This window comes from Condylura cristata, unplaced genomic scaffold (genome assembly GCF_000260355.1).
Source record: "Condylura cristata isolate star-nosed mole 26May11 unplaced genomic scaffold, ConCri1.0 scaffold00029, whole genome shotgun sequence".
NCBI classification, from domain to species: Eukaryota; Metazoa; Chordata; class Mammalia; order Eulipotyphla; family Talpidae; genus Condylura; species Condylura cristata.
In genome coordinates, this window is record NW_004567130.1 from 9,773,068 (window position 1) to 9,793,976 (window position 20,909).

General features: G+C 54.6%; 1 protein-coding gene across 4 annotated transcripts in view; it reads left to right on the forward strand.

The window, feature by feature from the left end:
* The window catches only part of OSBP2 (oxysterol binding protein 2), an 88,993-nt gene that overhangs the window by 44,136 nt on the left and 23,948 nt on the right, over window positions 1-20,909 (forward strand). Inside the window, exon 1 of one of the 4 annotated variants that reach the window (XM_012731166.1) lies at window positions 7-115. The exons of 2 other annotated variants lie outside the window; for them this stretch is intronic. In XM_012731166.1, coding sequence (XP_012586620.1) covers window positions 37-115 — 79 coding nt within the window. In that variant the 5' untranslated portion in view covers window positions 7-36. Of the gene's footprint in view, window positions 1-6; window positions 116-534; window positions 565-20,909 lie in introns of those variants that run through there. One more of the 4 variants, XM_012731165.1, reaches the window with a different exon arrangement.

The following is a 20,909-nucleotide window of genomic DNA, read 5'->3' on the forward strand; positions in this document are numbered from 1 at the left end:
AGCGCCCAGCGGCCCGGAGGCCGCCCCGCCGCGGGGATGAAGGGACGCGGCTGCTGGGAGACGGCCTCCGTGCGCGCCTTCTGCAGCTCCGGCTGCCTGAATAAATTTAAGAAGGGTTAGTGCTGCCCGGCTTCCACCCGAGGCCCGACTCCCCGCGCTCGCCCCCCGGGCTTGCTGCATGACCAGTCCACGCGAGCCTCTGATGTCACTCCCCGCGGCGTGGGGAGCGCGGGGAGCCTCGGGAAACCCCTATCCAGGTCCCCCCCGCCGCCGGCGGTGCTCGCGGCACAGCTTCGCGGGCGGGCGTTCGGGAGAGTGGGCTGCGTCTCGCTGAATAATCTCTGCCAAAACGAATGGAAATCGGATCCAGAGTTTTCTGGAAAGAAGGGGGGACTGGAAAGCGGCGGTACGTGTTTAATCCACTCACTTTCCCCTTCTTCCCCCGTGCCGCCGCGGCCATACCCTGGAGCAAGGGCAGAATTGTTTTGCCCACCTTTCCTGGGGCCACTGTGGAGTGGACTGTCCATGCATGGCCCAACCCTCTGCGACAGAGCAAGAGTCGATGTAAGTGACCGCCTGGGTTTGTACAAGGGCCAAGAGCCAAGCAGCCCTGTGGGCACTGCCCAGGGAGGGGGTCCTGAGTGACACCCTGGGGTTTGCAGGCATTTCCCAAGAGCCCTTTGTCAGCACTGGGGGGTGGGGGAGAACTTTCGCGGTTTGGGGGTTTGCCTGCCCCTTAAGCTCTTGCCTGCAATTCTCCATGCTTGAAACCCTGTTTACTGAAGATTCTGTATGAGTGAAACTGTGTTTACCTTAATGAGTATTTCTAATTTGAAGCCAGGTACCGGGTGTATACTAGGATTCTTTGGCCCTGTAGACCTGAGGGACAGAGGCAGCTCATTCCACTTAGGAGGAATTTAGTAGAAGCATCTCCTTTTACAAATGAAAGCCCGCTGATCAGCACTAAACCTTGTCGTTCACTGTGCCTGCTGACTGGTCACGCTAATGGCTCAGTAGATCGCTGCCAGTGCAGACATGTGTCTTGGAAGCTGCAGAATCCAAGCCCCAGCTCCACCCATGCTGAACCTTGACACCATCCAGGGTCTTGTAACGACGACATAGAAGGTTTATTTCATGGGGCACTGATCGTAGAGTTCTGTCTTCAGGATCTTTTAAGGAAACTTGCAAGTAAATTTTACTCAAAGTAAGTCATCTGGTTTTAAAACATTGGTCTTGATCTCCAGGTTTTTTTGGATATGGTGTCATTTCTAATGAAGTTACCATCTTTATGCAGACTCTTAACGATGTTTCCAGTATCGATTTGGATGGATTTGGGGGTTGACTTTTAACGATGTTTCCAGTATCGATTTGGATGGATTTGGGGGTTGACTTTTAAAAAAAGTTTCTGTAAGGCATGTAAAATTGCTTTTCTTTTACCGGTCTGCCTGAGGATTCTCTTGGTTGCCATGCTCTCAGTTTGCTTCTCACAGGGAACACTGGGCCTGGTATTTCTTTGCTTTTTTCTTGGTCATTGGCAGACCAGAAGCTTTGCCTGCAAGCTGAGGCATGGCCAGAGAAGCTGCTCCTCAGGAAGGGAGCAGCAGCCTGCTCTGGTTGCCAGGGCCCTACCCTCCAGTCCTCCCTTCTTCCTGCTCCTGCCACTGTCTCACTACTCAGGGGAGTGAGCACCGGGGCTCAAGGGCTCGTACCGGGGGCAGGGTCTGGGCAGGGCCGACTGTGCTGTCAGGGGTAGGCCCAGCAGGCGGCCTCTGGGTGAGACCTCTGGGCCTCAGGGTGGGAGAACTCAGGGACAGACCACAGAGTGTCCCCTCAGCTGCCTGTGTGAAGGCAGCCTGGCAGCATCAGAGCGGAGTTTTTAGGAGAAACTGGTGATCTCCCAGTTTTTAAAATTTGGCCGAAAGACATTTTAAGCATCCTACAGGACCAAACAGAATGCAGCCGCTGCCAGGATAATTTAGCCTCTGAACTCGGCCAGCTAAAGAGGGGAGCCAGAGGCCTGCTGAGCCTTCAGTTTCGAAAGGTGGGTGCCTCCTGGGCCTCCACATTGTTGGCATGGCAGGCGCTGACCATGGCCTCTGTCCCCAGCACGCAAGCAGGGTGAAACTGGCCGCCTCTTCAACACAATGAAGGGTGTTGAAAGAGAGGCCACCCGATGCACACTTCCCCCAGGAAGGGATGGCTGTGAAATTAGCCCCAACCCTGGACCTAACTTTGTGCAAACTGAAAGGGGAGCTAGGTTGCAGCTTGCTTGGGGTGTTGGGGGTGTGTGTGACTAGGGCGAGGTCCTGTCAGTGATCACTTCCATGGCTTGATAGCATTAAGCTTATGAGCGGTCACTCTGGGGATCCCACAGAATAGCCAGAGTGTCAGGGGAGTTGGGTCCTTGACTTGACTCTGCTGCCTGGCTCATGACAATGGTCAAGTTTCTGTTCCTCTGTGGCCTTAGTTCGTCGCCCCTCCCTGCCTGTCCACACTGCCCACCCCACTCCCCTTTAAATGAGGGTAGGAGTGAGCCATACTCGGTGGGCATACAGGGTCAGGCACTGGCCTCTGGCCAGGAACTTGAATGTTCTGAGAGCCTGCTGCTCTGGTGAGGCGGTGGTTGGCTGGCTTTGCATCACTGAGACCTGTGACAGGTACCACTCTCTGAGGATCCTCACAGAACATCCACTGAAAATTGCAAAAGGCTGTAGAGTCCTTTAAACTCAAGGTGGGGCCTTTTGGGGGGTGGCTTGCCCAGGCTTGCCCACTGTCTAGTCTTGTGTCCCCTGCTCTTGGCATCTGCTGGGTTCTTGGAAGGAGGAGCAAGTCTGGAGGAAGAGACTGGCTCCCTGCTCCTGACACGCTAAGTGTGTGTGGACCGGCCCCCCAGTGCCCAGGCACTAGCATCTGCCACCTCACTGGGCTGGGCCTGGCGTCACACGGCCTCGGCTAGCCTCACTCTGCCACTTGCTTAACAGTCCTTGCCCATCCTTCACATTTCCGTCAGATTCATCCTTTCACTTCCTGTACCCACCCAAGTGCATTCTGAAGTTCTGCCAACAAAGGATTCTGGGTTTCACCTGCATCTGTGACGTGTCCCCGCCCAGCACCCAGCACCTCGGCACACTGCTATCCCACAAGCAGCCCTCTGGTGCAGAAGTGCCGGAGGGCAGTGCCATCTGAGGCAGAGCCGTCAGGGGCAGCCGTCAGGGGCAGCCGGGGCTGGTGTTTGCTCAGGCTGCCGCCGTTTCTCCCCTGGGGATCTGTCCTGGCCCACCTGCAGGTCTCCTGGTTCAGGACTGAAGCAACCTGTGAGTCTGGCCTCCCCCCAGGCTTCCCGCTTCTGGTCTCCCTATGGCAGGTGGTTCTTCTGGAACACTGGGGAGCTCAGGTGTATGTGTGTAGGAGGCTGATCAGGGAACACGGGAGATTAGGAAGCGCTTCCTTGAGCCCAGCTGGTGCTGAAGGGTGAGAATGGACAGGCTGAAGGTAGGGCCGGCAGGTGTCTTAGGTTTGAGCAGGGCGTCAAGGCCTCATGGCAAGGGCAAGAGGAGGGAGAGGGCCCCTTGGGGGCCGGATCAGACAGGACAGGTGGGCAGGAAGGGGAGTGAACCCTGCAGGCCTGGGGGTGGCCTATGGAAAGGAGGCTTCAGGGAAGCACTGATCTTGCGTATGGCCCCCACCCGGGAAGGGAGGCCATTTGCTGCATGAATGGGCACAGCTACTTGGTGTGGCCATGTTGGTGGCAGCAAGGGAGAGGACTAAAGCCATATCACTGTATGGGGGGGGGGGGAACTGAGGCTAAGGGAAGAGAGGTGGCTTTCCCAGGATCGGCCTGGCAGGAATGGGAGCAGAGCCTGCAGGCATGAGTGGGCAGAGAGGGTTAAGAGCCAGAGGAGGGCCAGCAGGGAAGGCAGTGACCAAGGAGCTGCTGGATTCTCAAGCTGGCCTAGTGCATGGACCAGGCTCGATTTATGCAGTAGAACCTGGTCTGGTAACTGGGAGCATTCCTTACTGAAAGAGGAAGGACGTTTCATTTATTTTCATGCTTTTGAGTCAGGGCAAAGAGCCCTAAATGGTGACAAGAATTTGTCTTTCCCTTTAGCAGAAAATTGGCACAGTATTCCCTCAGCTGAGAAGTGTTCAGCAACTGTGGGGGTCCATGCCCACAGCCAGGCCAGAGGGGCTGAGGGCACTGAGGTCTGGCTCACTGCATTCTCACACAGCATCCTTCTGACCCCCACCAGGAAGACCCTGTGGGCCTGGCCCAGCCCCCAGGTGCTGCCAACGTGCCTTTGAGAATATTCTCAAAGCTTGAGGCACACAGGCGCCTGGGAGGGCTGAGGACAGGTGCTGCCCAGGGGCAGAGAGGTGAGAAGAGGGCGGGAAGCTAAGGGCTGGGCTGGGTGGGCGGGGCTGTCCCGGATTAAGGGACTTTAGCGGCGTCAAGGAAGACTTCCCACATGCCCAAGTGTGGCTCTCATGTGTTGGGGGCAGGGGGCAGGTCAGGAGAACAGAAGGGGAAGGCAGCCTGCGGGAGTCAGGAAGATGGCGGGCAGGCTTCATGCAGACGAACCCGGTGAGGAGACTGCCGTGCTAGACTGGGAGGCTGGGAGAGAAGAGAGGGTCGCGACGAGTGATGTCTGCGTGGGGACAGCAGAGAACAGGAGCCAGGGGAGGAGCAGCATGCGGGTGGCAAGGCTGTGACGGGCCCTCGGCTGCCCTCGAGGGGGTTCAGTTGCCATGGGTGACCCCAAGGATCCTGGAAACCAGTGCTCTCCAGAGAGCTGGTTCCCTTGTCATTCACAGGCTGGTGTACAGCGCTGTGGTGGTGCCCATCTTTGGAAAGTGTACCCCTTGCTTAGAACTCTCCCACTTAGCCTGAAGCTGTTGTACGATGCTGCTTTTGTCAGGGTGATAAACTTTATTTCCATTTGCTGGATGTGTGTTGTAATGAAAATAAACCTCCAGTGACTGCTGGAGAAGGTGCCGCTCAGGTTGTGCAGTGCACAGTCCGCTCAACCAGACGCAGCAGCCCTGCTAACGTGAATGCTCGGCAGACTCGGCTGTCCTAAGGATAACACGGTGACCTCTTCTTCGCCCAGGCGCTCAGCCGAGCTGGTTAACCCGCACAGGTCATGACACAGACTAGAGTGGGAACAGGACTCACAGTAGCCCCGGACACCTCAGGGTGGCTGGTAAAATGGGGAGAAAGGGCAACCTGAGTCTGGCGGCAGAAGGGCCCAGAGCTCCCCCTGCCCTGGCCGAGGGCTTGCTCTGTGCTGCCCTCATCAGGGAGCGGCCTGCGTCAGGCCGCCCTCTGCAGATGCCAGTCACTCCCCTGGCTCCTGGCTTCCCGAAAAGGGCGTCATCTCAGACCTGCTGCAGCATCTGACCAGATGGACAGTCCGAATAAAGATGAAGTGATGGGCCAGGCTGCCAAAAAGAGATTTCCTTTTACGTCCTGTTTCCCGCTGACGGTGTGTTGACGGATGACACCTGACACACATCTTCCGGAGCAGCCGCTCAGGCTTAGTGGCTTGGCCAAGCAAAAGGGACTCGGGAAGCAGACCCCCCAATCCCCGCTCCTGGACGCCCCCCTCTGCAGCCCACCCCCAGCGGCCCACCCCAGCCTCTCGCCTGGTGGCGTGGCAGGAAGCTGGCTGGAGCACAGAGCTCCCCAGAGGCTGCGGCCCTGGCCCGCCCACCCCACCCTTAGCCTTCCAGCGGCTGCCCTGGCCTGATGAAACCCTCCAAGCCCGCGCCTCCCACGCCCCCGGGGTTTGTTCTTGGCCAGCTCTGGGTCATCTGGACCAATACTCTGTCCCAAGCCTTGGTTATTTCAAAGGGCTGCTTGCTGTCATGACAACAGATCCAGATGTTCCAGATCATGGTGTTTCCATGACTGCACTGCCCCTCGAGTCACTGTTTTTAGGTCTCTATTTTGGGGTCAGTATTTTTCCTTTATGTGAACATCCTTTTTACATCACTGAGATACAAAAAACCAAAAATGACCATTTTGACTGGTCAGACATCACAAGAGTGGCCTGGACCGGACATCTGCTTCTCCCCCTCTCCCCACTCACCTCGTTCCAAGCGGTTTTTGCGACCAGGCATGAGATTGTGCCTCGTAGCCTTTGAATTGGCAGTTGACTCACCAGAGAGAAATCATTTCCTCTGCAGGTTTGGGTATGATGTGCGGGCGCCCTATTGTGAGCTGTCAGCTGCATCTTCTGAGCTTGTATAGACACCCGAGGGGGAGCTCTACAGATGGTGTCCAGTTCTGTCAGAATAGCCAGACCCAGACTGGCCAGGACCCTGGCACTGCTCTGCTTTTCCTTGGTGGGGGTCTGCGGAGACGGCCCCTGGAACTGTACACCCCTGCATAACTCATGGCCCCTCATTCAAAAATTATTACAAGAGTTCAGGACCGACCGCTGAGCATTAAGCCAAGCTGGCAGCCTCTGGCTTGGGTCCCGTGTGACTACCCAGCTCCGGACCCTGATGGCCGCCTTCCCCTCGTGGCATAGAGTCATCTCGCCACACATCAGCGGTGTGGGGAAGTGGCTTGCCACTGTTTGCCTCCTTAAGGGCCACTCCGAATGTAGAGGCTCATGTCCAGGGTGGGCGGCTTCCAACATGGGGTGGCTTGTGACCAGCTGCCTGGAGTCCCTGCTCCTGCTGCTCTTGACTGCTGGCCATGCACTCTCTCCTCACCCTGGACTTATGTGCCCTTTTCTCTGTGGCCATTTGTGTGCCCCCCCCCCTTGCACCTCGCCACATGCCCCGGAGACTCTGGCAGGCAGAGAGCGGGCCCTTTGGCTGGTCTTTGCTGCTTTGTCCAGGCAGGACAGGAAGCCTCTCGCTGCCCTGCTGTTTTACCAGTGTGAGCTTCCGCCTCTGGCCGCTTCTCTGTCACCTCCCCTCTTCCGGTCTTGCCTCCTGTAGCTTGTATTGTGAGAAGTTGGCAAGTAGCAAGTAACTGCCGTAGATTTCGGTTAACTGGACACATCAGGCCTGTCTTCCTGTCTTCCGGTCACGGTGCCGAGGCCTCCTGTGGACAGCAGAGGCTCCTTGGGTGGGGATGTTAATTTCCCAGGGGGCTCTGAAACATGGCAGTTTTCCGAAAGGGACTTGTGGGCTGCAGAGGAGGCGAAGTGACCCCCGGCGCCAGTGCTGGGCTGTGGCTTTCTGGAGGGGCCCGGCTGACTGGCCAGGCCGCCTGCAGTAGCAGAACTGCATTCCAGGAGTCCTCTCTGGAAATTGCCGAGTTTGAAACTTAAGTGGCTCTTGGCTTGATTAATTTCTACTCTCCTGGGCAATGAGCTCTTACGCTCATGGTTTTCCTAGCGTTTTCCAAAGCTTGAATCAGGAAGGTGTCAATGTGTGAGTTCTCACATTGAACATGGTCAGAGAATCCTCGACTGTTGCAGTTGGGTGGACCCGTACGACTCCTCCGGTGCAGACAAGCAGCCCGGGAACACATAGTTGTGCAGTAGGAACCCACGAGCTGGCTGTGCACGCAGAGTTGATGAGAGCTCACAGCCCCACGGTGCCGTGCGGTTGTTAAAATGATCTTTGACCCTTTTTTTCTTTTTGTTCATACGTCAGCTATTTTCTTGGTGCTGGCACCATGCTGCCTTCAGTGCCTAATGACACAGGCTGGTCTCTGTAGCGAAGCCCTGCAGCGTAGCAGGGTGTTGTTAGCTTTGTTCCCATTTTACACATGAAGACACTAAGCAGAAGTCAGATTGCACAGCAGCCCACTCACGACCCCAGACCCGGGCCTGTTGGACTTGGGTCGGCAGAATCACAGCTCGCTGGCAGCGGAGGCTGCATCCCGCAGCAGCACTGGCATCCAAGGCTCTTCTCTGTTGATTTGCATTTGCTCCACCCGCTGGTAGTTTTAAAACTTTGCCCCCATTCTCTTTCTTTGCCTGGCAAATGGCAGGCAAGTACATTTCAAATGCAACCCCCAAACAAGGTTGGCTCGTTCAAGGGTTTACCCTCTCTTGCCAAACTTAAAATATTTCCAGGAGAGTTACTACCAGGTTGACGTCTTTGGGTCACCCATCCAGGTAGAGACGTGAATGTGTCAGGGGACGAGCTGCCAGGGAGCAGGTGGGACACGCGGGGCAGGTGGTCAGGGCAGGCAGACAGGACAGGACAGACTCCAGGAGCCCCACGAGGTGTGATGACGGGACTTCCAAGGTGACGTTGGCCAGAGGCTGAGGGTTGAGGGCTTAGTGACCCCGGGCACCTGCTGTGTCCCCAGGGCTTCATGTCACAACTGGCACACAGATGCTTCTGAGTCAACTCCTGTTGAGTGCATGTGACTAAGGAAACAGTAGGTCAAAAATGCTAAAATGAACTGTTGTGAAGTCAGACTGTCATCAGCATCTTGAGCAGTACGCAGCGTCCGGAACAAAGTCCCAGCCCCAAAGGTCTGTTCCGCTGTGGAAGTGTGCTTCTTTGTGCCCAGACTGTTAGGTGTATTTGCTTGGATGTAGGATAAATTGCTAGAACTGTAGGTCAGTAGGTGAATATCCCTTATTCCTTTTAAAGTCCACTTTATTGATATATAATTTAAATCCTATATAATGAACTCATAAGTGAATAAAATGTGTACTCCTGGATAGTCACCACTCCAGACAAGATTTAGGACACTTCTGTCATTCCAAAGTTTCCCCATGCCTTTCTAGTTGAGGCCCTCAACCTAACCCCAAACAACCACTGATCTCTTTACACTGTTCTAAATTTTCATATAATGGAACTGAGCAGTATTACATGTGATTTCTTTCATTCAGCATAATGCTTTTGAGGTCCGTCCTTGTTGTGTAGATACATAATTTGTTCCTTTTCATGGCTGACTAATTTTCCCTGGCATGAACATATCAGAATTATTCATTTATCTGTTATTGGACATTCAGGTCATTTCCCCTTTAAGGTTGCTATGATCCACAAAGTTGCTGTGAACATTTAAAATGGCTGCACTTTTGTATTCCTGTTAGGCTCACCTAGGAGTGGGGTTGTGGGTCATACTATGTTTGTTCTTATAAGAAACTGCCATGCTGTTTTCCAAAGTGGTTGCACCATATCGCATCCCCAGTGTATGGGTTTAGTTGCCCCATAAGTGGCCAACGCTTGCTATTGTCAGTGTTTTTATTTTTCTTTTATTCAAAGTTACTTTTTTTCAGACCATAAAATTCATTATATGTTAATATAACATTAACTATTATATTGTTAGTGTTTTTAAATTCACTTATCCTAGTGGGCATACAGTGGTATTTCATTGTAGGTTTAAGTTACATATTTCTAATTACTAATAAGGTTCATAAGTCGTATGTGTGTGTGTGTGTGTGTGTGTAATGCCTTTGCAAATCTTTTGCCTATTTACATGTAAAGGTTTGTTTCTAAACACCCTATTATGTTGTATTCTTATACCAACACTGTCCTGTCTTGATCATTACAACTATGTAGCCAATCATGATTTCAGGTAGAGTCAGTCTTCCAAACTTGTTCTTTTTTTTTTTTTTTTAAAGATTTTATTTATTTATGTATATAGAAATAGGGTACAGACCAGAGGTGTAGGGTCTCTATATAAATATTAGATTTGGCTTGTTTTTACAAAAAAATGTCTGCTAGAATATTGATTGGGCTTGCATTGAATCTATAGGTGGTTTTGTAGATAATTAATATTAATAATATTAAAATTCCCAATACATGACTAAATTTATTAGATCTCCTATAATTTCTCCCAATTATGTGTGTGGTTTCTTTTTTGTTTTTGTTTTTGTTTTTTTTTGTACATATGTTGTTAAATTTCTAAGTAATTTCTGGTTATGATGCTTTTTAAAATGGCATTAACTTTTACTTTTCTAGTTGTTTATTTCTAGGCTAGAAACACACTTGAGTAGTGTACAGTGACCTTTTTCTCTTACTATCCTACTAAATTCACATATTCTAATGATTTCTCTCTCTTTCTCTTTTTTTTTTTAGATTCTTAGGATTTTCTGTGTATATGATCATGGTGTCTTCAACTAAAGCCTCTACTTCTTCCTCTTTAACTTAGGTACTATGGGCTTCTTTTTCTTGTCTGATTGCACTAGCACTTCCTGGCAAGTGCTGAATGGAAATGGTGAGAATAGGCACACCTTGTTCCTGGTCATAAGGGAGAATTTCAATTTTTTATCATTAAATATGATGGTGACCATAGAATTTTATAGGTGACTTTTAAAATGAAGAACAAGTTCCCTTCCCCCCTTTACTTTCTGAATATTTACCCTGAATCAATGCTTTTTGGGTAGACTGTCAATGCTTTTTCAGTATTTGAGTTGATTATATTTTTTTCTTTATATTATTAATATGAGGTAATACTGCCTTGTAAGATGATTGGGAGTTATTACTGCTTCTATTTTCTGACAGAATTTATGTAAGAAATTGTATTATTTCTTCCCTAAGTATTTGGCAAAATTCACCAGTGCAGCCATTTCTACCTGATTTTTTGCTTTTTGAGGGCAAGAGTTTTTATTTGTTATGTTTTTATATCATTGTACATTTTTGTACAATGTTTGATTTCTCCTCTTAGGTGTTGCCCCATAAAGCTACCACCACCAAGACACCCATGAATTATTACCATAACTCTTGTGCTCTTCCCCCCACCCCTGCTGAATGTCTCCAATTTATAGTTTGCCTGATAGTTTTGCCTTTTTTTCCCTGATCCCTTGTATGGTTTCCCTATACCCTGCCTATAAGTGAAACCATCTGATAGTTTTCTTTTTCCTTTTGACTTATTTCGCTGAGCATAATCCATCCCAGCTCCATCCATGTTGCTGCAAATCTCAGGTGTTAATCCTTTTTGATTGCTGAGTAGTATTCCATAATGTGTGTGTGTGTGTGTGTGTGTGTGTGTGTACACACCACATCTTCTTGAACCTGTCATCTGTTTTTGGGCAGTTAGATTGTTTCCACATTTAGCTATTGTAAATGGTGCTGCTTGAACATAGTAGTACAAGTCCTTTTGAATTAATGTTTTTGTGTCCTTTGGGTAGACTCCAAGGAGTGGAATTGCTGGGTCATAGGACAGCTCCATTTTTAGTAGTTTGAGGACCCTCCACACAGCTTTCCGTAGTGGCTGGACCAGTTTGCCACTCCCCCCACCAGTGTAAAAGGTCTCCCTTTTTGCCACACTCTCCAGGGCAAGGGTTTTTTAAATGTAATTTCTTTACAAAGGGTGTGCCTGGCTTTCTTTTTTTCTTGTGTCACCTGGTAATTTGTTCTTCCAAGGAACTCCCCATTTCCCTGAAGGTGTCAGGCTTAATGGCATAATGTTTATACATTGTTCTTTTGAAGTCAGTAGAACCTATAGTGATGCTCACTCTTTTATATAATTTTTGGTCTTTTGTATCTTATGTAATACAACTTTTCCATTAAATAATATATGGCTCCAGCTACCACCTAAGACCCTCCAGTAAAGTACTTCACTGCTCACTTCCACCCTTCCGCCACCCTGTTTCACTTTTGGTTATGATATAAACCCTACGGCTCACTATACGATTAGTTATTCTTAAGTGAAATATGAAGTGAGAAAAGCAACTTTCTTTGTATTTATGCACATATTTATCTTTTCTAGCACTCTTCATTCCATTTCGCATCATTTTCATTCAGCCTGAAGAACTTTGTACTTTTCTTGTAGTTACAGGTCTGCTGAATTTGTCTGAAAAGTATCTCTATGTCACCTCTCATTTCTATGCAGCAAAGAAGCTGCCCTTTGTCTGTAGGCTCAGTGCCACCTCCCAGGCACCTCCCTTCTCGGAACCCCGGTAGCCAAATCCCAGAATCATAGCTGCCTACTTGAGGCCCATAGGTGGAGCTTCAGCACCCTGACATTTAAGGGGGCCCAGAAGCACGTCCACAGTATGGGGCTGCAGTGCCCCCAAGCGCCATCGGAGTGCTCGGTGGATAGTCACGTGACCTGGTGTGCTGGAGGCTAAGCTGCTGTGGCTCCTGCTGGGCCCTGTGGCAGCCCGCGTGGCTGAGAACGGGGGTCTTTGCTAGGCCCGGCTGTCGAGGCGCCACAGCTGTCTGGTCCTACATGACGGGGGATGTTCCTCAGCACAGTTCCCCAAAGGCCGCATGGCCCCCCACTAGACCCCCCTTTTCAGTGGGGGTGGCCTGAGCAGGAACACCAACAAGTCCCCATCACAGGCGCCTGTGAGAGGACTGCCCCAGCAGACCACCCTGCGGCTAGTGCAGAATGAGTCTTGGCGGACTCCGCGGACTCTGGGCCCAAAGTTACGGGATCCCTGCAGACTGACGGTAATTCACACCCGCCTGGCCGAGGGGTTTTGGGTTCACCAGATGGCGTTCTGGCGGCTTCACAGACGGGGGCACCGTTCTCAGGCTTTGCTCTGAGACAAGGTTTTTTCTTTCTCATTCTTCCCTCCCCACCACTTCCTCCACCTCCGTGGGCTTTTCCCTCCCCTGGCCTCCCAGTGGCTCTCCCTTCTGCCCCGCCCCCCTCCCCCAGGTCCTCTGGGCACTGTCTCTTGCCAGCTGTGACTCCTACTCACCAGGACTTGGCAGTTAGAAAACCTTTCAGTTTTTAGGGGCCATTTGTCACCTTCATTTTCTTGATAAGTGTCATCATGGACTCAAATTTCTGATTTTTTTTAAGATTTATTTATTCGTACAGAACTGGGGTACAAGCCAGAGATGCAGAGGGTGAGAGGCTTCACCAGACACAGAGTGGGGAGCAGAACAGACAGATCAACGAAGTACACTGCTGAGGGGAGCAGCAGGCGGGTCGGGAGAGGGCTGCCTCGCCATGTGGTCACCTCCGGGGCAGGCGGGGATCGAACTCATGCGGCTGAAGCTTAGTGCTGTGCTTTAACCCGCTGCGCCACCAGGGAGGGCCTCGAATTTCTGATTTCTTTTAGAAAAAAAAAATCTTTTTAAACTTACAGTGGTTGTTGCTACTTCATGCTTTCCTTTTCCCTACATAGGTTTTAAAATGTCGTTTACCTTGAACAGGGATCATTTTATAGCCAGGTGACAGTGGCCAACATGTGTGGCCTGACTGTGAGCCAAGCACTTGTTGAGAACTTTGCAGGCATTAAACCCGCTTTACAGGTGAAAAGCTGATGGTTAAGATGCCAGTAACTGTGCAGGTGGTGGGGTAACAAAGAGGGTCTTCAGGTCTGCCTGACTCATAAAAAGGGAGAGGGTATCTTTTGGGGGCAGTGAGAGGGGTCTGCTGAGCCCCCTCATTCAAGACTTGACTGCCTATCAGCCTTACCAGGGAGAAAATGTGCTCCCAGCGTGGCAGGGACTGTGGGTGTCTCCCGGGCCCTTCCCACAAAACGCAGCTAAGAGCCAAGTCACCCCGCCCACTCACTATTCTGAGGCCAGAAGAGGCGGGAAAGAGGGTCTTTGCAGGCACTGCCCCCAGGACCTAACTGGGGGGGCAGGCCCAGGGTCACCAGGCGGTGATTCACTTCTGACCAGATTCCTGTATCAGCCCAAGAGGCGGAGACACAGAGAGGAGCAGCCTGGACCTGGACTCTCCTGACCCCAAGCTCCTCTGCCCTCCTGCGACTAGGCACGGTTCCTGTTGTTCGGGCACCTCTCCCTGCAGCCTGGCTCAGAGGTGTGGGGATCCTGGCAGATGCAGCCCCTGCCCTGGGACCGCAGGGCTCCTAGGTGGGGGAACCCTCTCCCTGCCTCAGCCTAGAGGCAGGAGTCGCAGGTTGGACGGATTCTGTGCGCTCACGTGGGCATCAGATGATTTCAAAGATCCGCAGCTGTCTCAGGCCAGGAAACGTGACCTGAGTCTCCAGCGGCCCCACCCCCCCAGCTGGTGCCAGCTGAGGCAGATGAGCGGGTTCTCGCGTGGGGGCTGCCAGGCCTGCTTCAGAGCTTGGTGCCGCTGGCCTTGGCCTGGGGCAGTTGCTGGCGGTGAGTGACACAAAAGTCACACCAGCGGCTCCTTCTTTGGTACCAGGTTTCTCTCCAATGCCAGGAGTCCTCGCACAGCTGCTGGCTGAGTGCCCTAGGAGAGCGGCCCCCACCCTCCCACAGGGCAGAAGCCCCTGTGGTGTTCCTGTTGCCAGGGACTGTCAGAGATCTTAACCCGGTGGGATACGGGACAGCCGCTCACAGGTAGCATGTCCTGGAGACGGGGAAAGGCTTGGAGGTTGAAAGCAAGACAAGAATGTGTGTGATGTGGACAAAGGCCAGACTTCAACATGGAGCCAAGCAACTTAGTTTCCTGCGATGTTAGGATGACTAGCGTATCCCATTTTCTCTGGCTACCCAGAAGGCAGTGTGGGCTTTGGAGAGGGGAACCCCACACCCAAATGCCAGGGCACCATGCCCACCTCCCCAGCTCCTACCGCGTGGCCTTGGTTCCCTCGTCTGCAGAGCTGGGGTTCGGGGGGGGGAGCAGGAGAAAAGTATGGAGCAATGAATGTGGCTGGAGCCTCTGTTCTGGGGTGTTAAGATGGGGAAGGCGGGAGGGATCTACGCCAGCAGTTCCTGCCTTGGCTGCAGAATGAAGTGTCCTGGAGACGTTTTAAATATTGATGCCCTCCCACCAGGCTGCTCTCACCAGCGAGCTGGGCCTGTGGGGACTTTCTGATCAAACCAGACTGGAGTCGGGGTGTAGAAGCTGCAGTGGAACCTGCAGAAGCGGGGTTGCCAGGCGGCCCTGGGACACTGCTCACGTTTGTGGAGCTGGGATGGACTTGCGGACACTGTCAGCCTCGAGAGCTGGTGTTGTGGGGGCGCCCCCAGGCTGAGAAGCAGCAGGGTGCACGGTCTCCAGTCTCCACAGCAGGCAAAGGGCGAGCCAGTGCTGCAGCTCCGGGGCCTCCCCGCCCTGAGACAGGCTCTGGGGGGAGCAGCAGCACCTCACCCCACTGAGGCCCAGCTAGGGCCGTGGGCAGCAGCAGCGTGGCCAACCCAAGTCCAGCAGGACAGGTCTGGCCCCTGCACCTGCCTTTCAGGAAAGCAGCCCAGCTCTGACCCAGGGACAGACTCCTGCCGGGACGGGGCCCATTGAGCAACTGCGGAGGCCCCGGGAGGGTGAGCAACCACAGGGCTGGCGCCAGTTCATGTTTATTTTCTTGGAGGTCAACCCTGCTCCCAGACTGTCCAGCTCCAGAGGACCTTGTGGCTCCTGGTCACACCGCCTGCGAGGAGGGAGGCGCTGGTTGTATGCATACCCCGATGTCCTCACCTTCACTCAAGCACACTTATTTTCACCCCTGTTTTTGGCTTTGGCCTGCCCCCAGCACCCCCCAGGGAAAGGAAGCAGGTGCATTTCCTGCCTGCTAAGATTTTTCTCCTCCTGCTTGCTGACCTCTCCAGCTGGCCAGGGGTCCTGGGGAGACAAGAGACACAGCCATCACAGATGCTGGTCCACAGATTCCTGCTCATGGGATGAAGCTCTGCCCCTGTGACCTGTTAGAAAGGGAGCAGGGGACCTCCCTGCTGCACAATGGGTTAGGACGCAGCACTGCAAGCCGGCCGCAGCCGCTTCAGTGCGAGTTTGATCCCAGCCCTGGAGCTGACCCACATGGCGAGGCTGACCTCCCCTGACCCGCCCGCTGCTCCCCGCAGCAGTGTACTTCATCAGTCTGCCTGTTCTGCTCCCCACTCTGTCACTGCCCCTGCACCTCTGGCCTGCATCCCAGTTCTGTATGCATACATAAATAAATAAGTCTTAAAAATAAATAAATAAAAGAAAGGGAGCAGGCCTGGCTTTCCTGTCAGGCCGAGCGCCCATCCTGGGGCACACCTTGGCCATGTTGACAGTAGAGGTGCCACCCTGTCCTGGGGGAGCTGCTGGAGAGCCCAGATGTGTACCCACAGGGGCCCCCCATGTCTTTGACCCATCTGTGCTGATGCCAGTGAGACAGAGAAGGACCCCGGGCATCAAGAGGACACTGGGACCCTGGCTTGTTTTTGCCACCTGCCTGCCAGGGCCTCACAATTTATTATTCATTATCTGATTTTCCATCAGATTAGATCCCGACAGGCCGTCCAGCATCCTCAGGGCCAAACCCTTTAGAGCCTTCAGTCACCAACCTCGGGGAGGGACCTCATTTCTCGTGTTTTCCAAAGCTTGTTTGTAGCTGATTCTGTTCTCTGCAGACCCCCGACAGGACTAGCATCCCACAGACCTACTTGCCTCGTGGGTTCCCCAATTAGGAAGGAGTGGCAGTGCTTCTGGGGGACTCCTGTCTGAGCCCTTCTCTCTCAGGGGTCTCAGACTCCTTGTTCTCTCAGAAGCTCCGAAAGCTCTGGGGCGGTGGAGGTTGGCCGGCCCTGTGAGCGGGGGCCCCAGGCGCGGCTGGCCTCCCCGCCCTCCCCCTGAGGGCACCGCAGGCTCCGTCCATCTCAGGGCTGAGTGTGGCGCTGCACTTGTCCAGGCTACGCCTGCAGCCTCCAGGCCCACGGGCGGCAGGGCCCGGGCTTCTGTAAAGACGGCGTCCCAGCCCAGCTCTGCACGGCGGAGCCCGGCTGCCCTGGGCACGACCCTGACCCTCCACGCCACCCCTTCCCCTTCGGCTGTCACAGGTGGGCAGGACACAACACTCGGAAGTGTCCCTGAGTCGGGCTGGCCGTCCTCCGACCTGCCGAAGTCCCGCACATCCCGTTTCTCTCCTAAGCAGCCAGCTGATTGAATTCTGTGATGGAGCTTAAGCAGCTTACCCAGCCTCCCGCAATCCAAGTAAAACTCACCCAGCCTGCTGTAATTGCACATTTGAGGTGCTAACATCGCTTGGAATCAGCTGTTGTGCCTCGGGTGCTGTGCCCCTGGGCGCTCACTTGAAGCCGACTGCGCCGGCTTGCGGCTCCTCAGAGTCCCTGGGTGGGGTGTCTCTCTCCCAGCCAGACTGCTAAAAAGAAAAACTCGGATGTACTCCCTGCTCAGAGTCTGTAGTGCTCATGTGGGGTGAATGCCCCCTGCAGAGTGGTCTGGGGGGCGCCCAGTGAGGTGAGGCCATTCAGGGGTCAAGAGCAGAGACTGGAAAGCCCAGGGATTAGGCCTGTCCCCTTCCTGTCCCGTGTACTCAGACTCAGCAGAGGAATGGACAGCAGTGCCTGGTGCCCAGTGACCATGCTACTGGCCCGAGGGGGCACCTCAGGTCATGCCTGATCCTGCCGGTGACGCAGGTGCCCATCAGCCGCTGGCAGGCGGTCGGGGCTCAGGCCCTGGTGCAGTGGAGTCCATGGCACTGGCGGGTCTGCAGACACCCTTGGGGGTGGGGGTGGGGGCAGCCTTCACCACCCCGCCTGGGCCCTGGGGAGCAGCAGGAGGGCTGGGAGGGGGCCAGCGGGACCAGCCTCATGGGCACTCGGAGCTGGCGGTGTTGTCCACTCTGAGCAGACCCTGCTTGTGGCTGCCCCTCCCCCGATTCCCAGAGGCCTCTGCTTGTCTCCCCTGCCGGTACCTGCCGGGTCTGTGGCCTAGTGCCAGGCTTGCTGCTGGGCACGCAGAGGTGAGCTGAGCTGTCCTCCAGGATGCCAGCATGCTCGTGGTCCACATCTGGATATTATCCAGATGGCTAGAAGCTGGCTGAGGGGCCCAGAGCTGGGGCACCCAGGGGGAGGGGCTCGAGGGCCCAGAGCCCAGCCAGGTGACCCTAGCAGTGGGTGCAGGAGAGGAAGCAGTGGTCCTGTCCGAGGTCCCTCCTCAGCGGAGCTGCTCTCATTCATCTCCAGCCAGTGTGCGGGGGACGGGGACCCCAAACGATCCTCTGTCTTGACTCAGAGAAACAATCCAGAGTGCAAAATGGGGTGGCTGCCAGGCCTCTGGCCCCAGGTTGCTTCCCACCCCCGACCTAATCCCCGCTCAAAACCAACCTGGAGAATCTTTTGGTTTCTTAGTTTCAGAAAGCTGCTCCCTGCCAGAGCTTCCCCACCCAGAAACTTGATTCAATCATTTCTCCAAAAAATGAAAAAAGAAAACTTCCACTTCTAAAAATAGCCCACCTGGTTCCACTGCACTGGCTGTTTCCACAGCAACCCACTCCTTCCCAGCCTCCGTGCAAGAGGGCCAGGAGGGCCCTGGCTGTTGCGAGGGCCAGGAGGGCCCTGGCTGTTGCGGGGGCCAGCCCGCGTGCTCCTGTGTGCCCCGGAGTCCCGGGCACGGAGACCGACTGGAGCGTCCTGTGCCCAGCCCGCCGGCATCGCCACCACACAGCTCGCTGTGCTTCCTCCGGGTCCGGTTTCTGCGACTTGAAGGAAACTCAAGATTGGTGCTGTGCGGGGAGCGGTGTTGGGGATACCAGTGGGACGGGGCCGGAAGCTCCAGCTGAGTCTCAGTGCGTAATTAGAGCATCCAGGGGCCACCCCGGCGGGCACAGCACGACTGTCGGCTCCTGAGGCCCAGCTGGTGTTTCGCTCAGCCACGGCACCTCAGTGTCGCCGAGTAATGGCCGAAGCCGCCCTGATTCCCAGAAGCTGTGAATACGCGGCTTTATATGGCAAAGGGATTTGGCAGCTGCAACAAGTGAAGGACCTTGAGCTGGAGGAGGAGTCTGGGTGATCCAGGTGCGCCCAATCCAACCACAGGACCCGCTACAAGCAGGAGGCAGGAGGGGCGGAGACGTGGCGAGAGGCTTTCCTGTGGCTCCGAGGGGTGGGCGGCCTGCTGGTCACAAGCCAAGGAATGTTGACAGAAGGCAGACAGCTCTCTCCTAGAGCCTCGAGAAAGACCAGGCCTGACAACACCTTGGTTTTAGGACACGTGACCCGTCACAGCCGTAAGGTAACAGTTTTATGTGCCGTTTTACGCTACACGGTAACTTCATAGGCTGCCCTTACACATTCCTCAGACCCGTGGCGGAAAGCCACAGAACCTTACCCTTGCACGCTTCTGGAAGCCGGGAGGTTGACGTCGCAGCAAGGCTGTGCTCTCTGACAGCCTAGGGGACAATCTTCGGTGCCTCTCTTTTAGCTTCCGGTGCCCCCAGTGTGCCCGGGCATTGCAGGCAGGACTCACTGTCTGCACCTGCTCTGTCTTACAGCCCTACTGGGTGAAGGCCCACCCTACTCAACGTGCCTGTCTTAACTAACTCCACCTGCACTAATCCTTCCAATTGGATCACACTCTGCCGTTCCAGGAAGGAAATGGCGCTGGGGGGCGGGGGCACCCGCCACCCCAGTCAGAGGGTGCGGGCCCGGAAACCCACCTGGGAAGTCTGCCGTGCCTGCCGAGGGCGGCCATACCCAAAGGCCTGGCCAGGAGGGACAGGGAAGTCGTGACTGCAGCTTTGGAACATGTCGGTAGGCTTGAGTTTTATGGAATTATTCTTTATTTTTGTTGAGTTTCATCGGGTCTTTGTATATCTTTGCGACCAATCCTTTATCGCTAGTATTGTGTGAGAAGATTTTCTCCCAGTCAGTGGATGTCTGTCTGGTGTTTGTAACGGCTCTTTTCGCTCTCTACCTTGATGTAGTCCCAGCTGTGTACCTTCCCTTCTCTATCGTTGCGTTGGGTGCTGTGTCTTCAGAGATGTTACTGAGGTGTGTGTCATGTAGTGTTTCGCCCATCTTTGCTGGAATTACTCTTTTCTAACCAAAAAAGCGATTCATTCTCATAGGTAGCTGGTAAGAGCTGAAGGGCGTCTTCTAGAAACGGCGGTGCTGAGAATAGGGGGTGCTCACTCCACGGTCACTCGCTCTGCGTGGCCCCTGCTTGGGCCGGCCCTTTGAGCTCGCCCGGTCAGGGGCCGGTGGACAATTCTCAGCTCCACAGGCTGGGGTGCTGTTTGCTGTTGCCGCGGTAGCCGGGAAGGCCCGAGGGTGCCGCTGGCCGCAGAATGCCAGGCCTGAGTCCTCAGCCGTTACCCAGCAGTCATTTTCACTAGAAGCTGCGGGCCCCCTTGGCCCGAGGTGCCTGGGGAAGGTGAAGGGCAGGACGCGCCTCTCCGCCTTCATGCCCGAGCCCATTGCGGAAGCCGCCGCCTTTGGAGACAGCAGAGCCAATGCGGGCTCTTGCTCAGTAGCTTTTCTGTGAAGGTTCGATGTGAACCTTCGGAGCTCGCCAGGTTTGGCACAGACAGACAGCAGGGCGAGCTCGCTGGGCGTTCAGAAAGGCAGCCCCCGGTGCCCGGCTGGGACTAGCAGGCCCCTGCTGCCACCTCCCTCTCCAGCTCCCACTCCCATTTGGGTTCTTGCCCCACTGCCCTCAGGGAGGTCTTGACCCACCAGCCTCCTGCCCAGCGTTGCAGCTTCCTGCTGCGATGAGGGCACCAGGTGGTGGGGTCTGCAGCCCCTCTCCCTGCAAGCGTTCAGGCTCTCCCCTCCCCCTGGAAGCGCTGACAGCTTGGAAGGGGAGCAAGATGAGGCAGGGGTGTGGGACGAGAGGGGCAGCAAGTGTCTCCTCTCAGTTCCACGAAAGAGAATCACTGGGCGGGGTGAGGGTCGGGCTCACGCCGACTGGGAGTCGGCCTCTCCCAGTGTCAGCTTTTTGCCCAGGCCAGAGGCACAGTGTGGCCTGTGCTGAGAGACAGGAAGTGGCCAGCACGACTGGGGGAATGACCCCAGCGCCATTAGAGCCCATAGGGCCCATCCTGCTCAGGCCGATTTCCTCACCTGTGCAACGAGGCTGCTAAGTGTGCAAGGGTTTCCTGAGCTGTTTGTCCAAGGTGCTTAACGTGCCAGCGCCTGAGTGCCCGGGGCTGCTGCTGTCAGCGCGCTGGTCAAGCTGGTCAGTGGGGCGGGTGCTGCCACCCCACCTGGCTGACTGCTTCCTTGTAGGCCAGTAGGAAGCTGCCTTCTGCAGAACTTGCTTTTGGGGCTGCCAAGGATTTCCTGAGGGGCCAGCTGGATGCAGAGCCAGCCAGGAAATGGCTGAAACCGCCCCTGACTGCAGGGAGTTCAGCAGAGGCGGG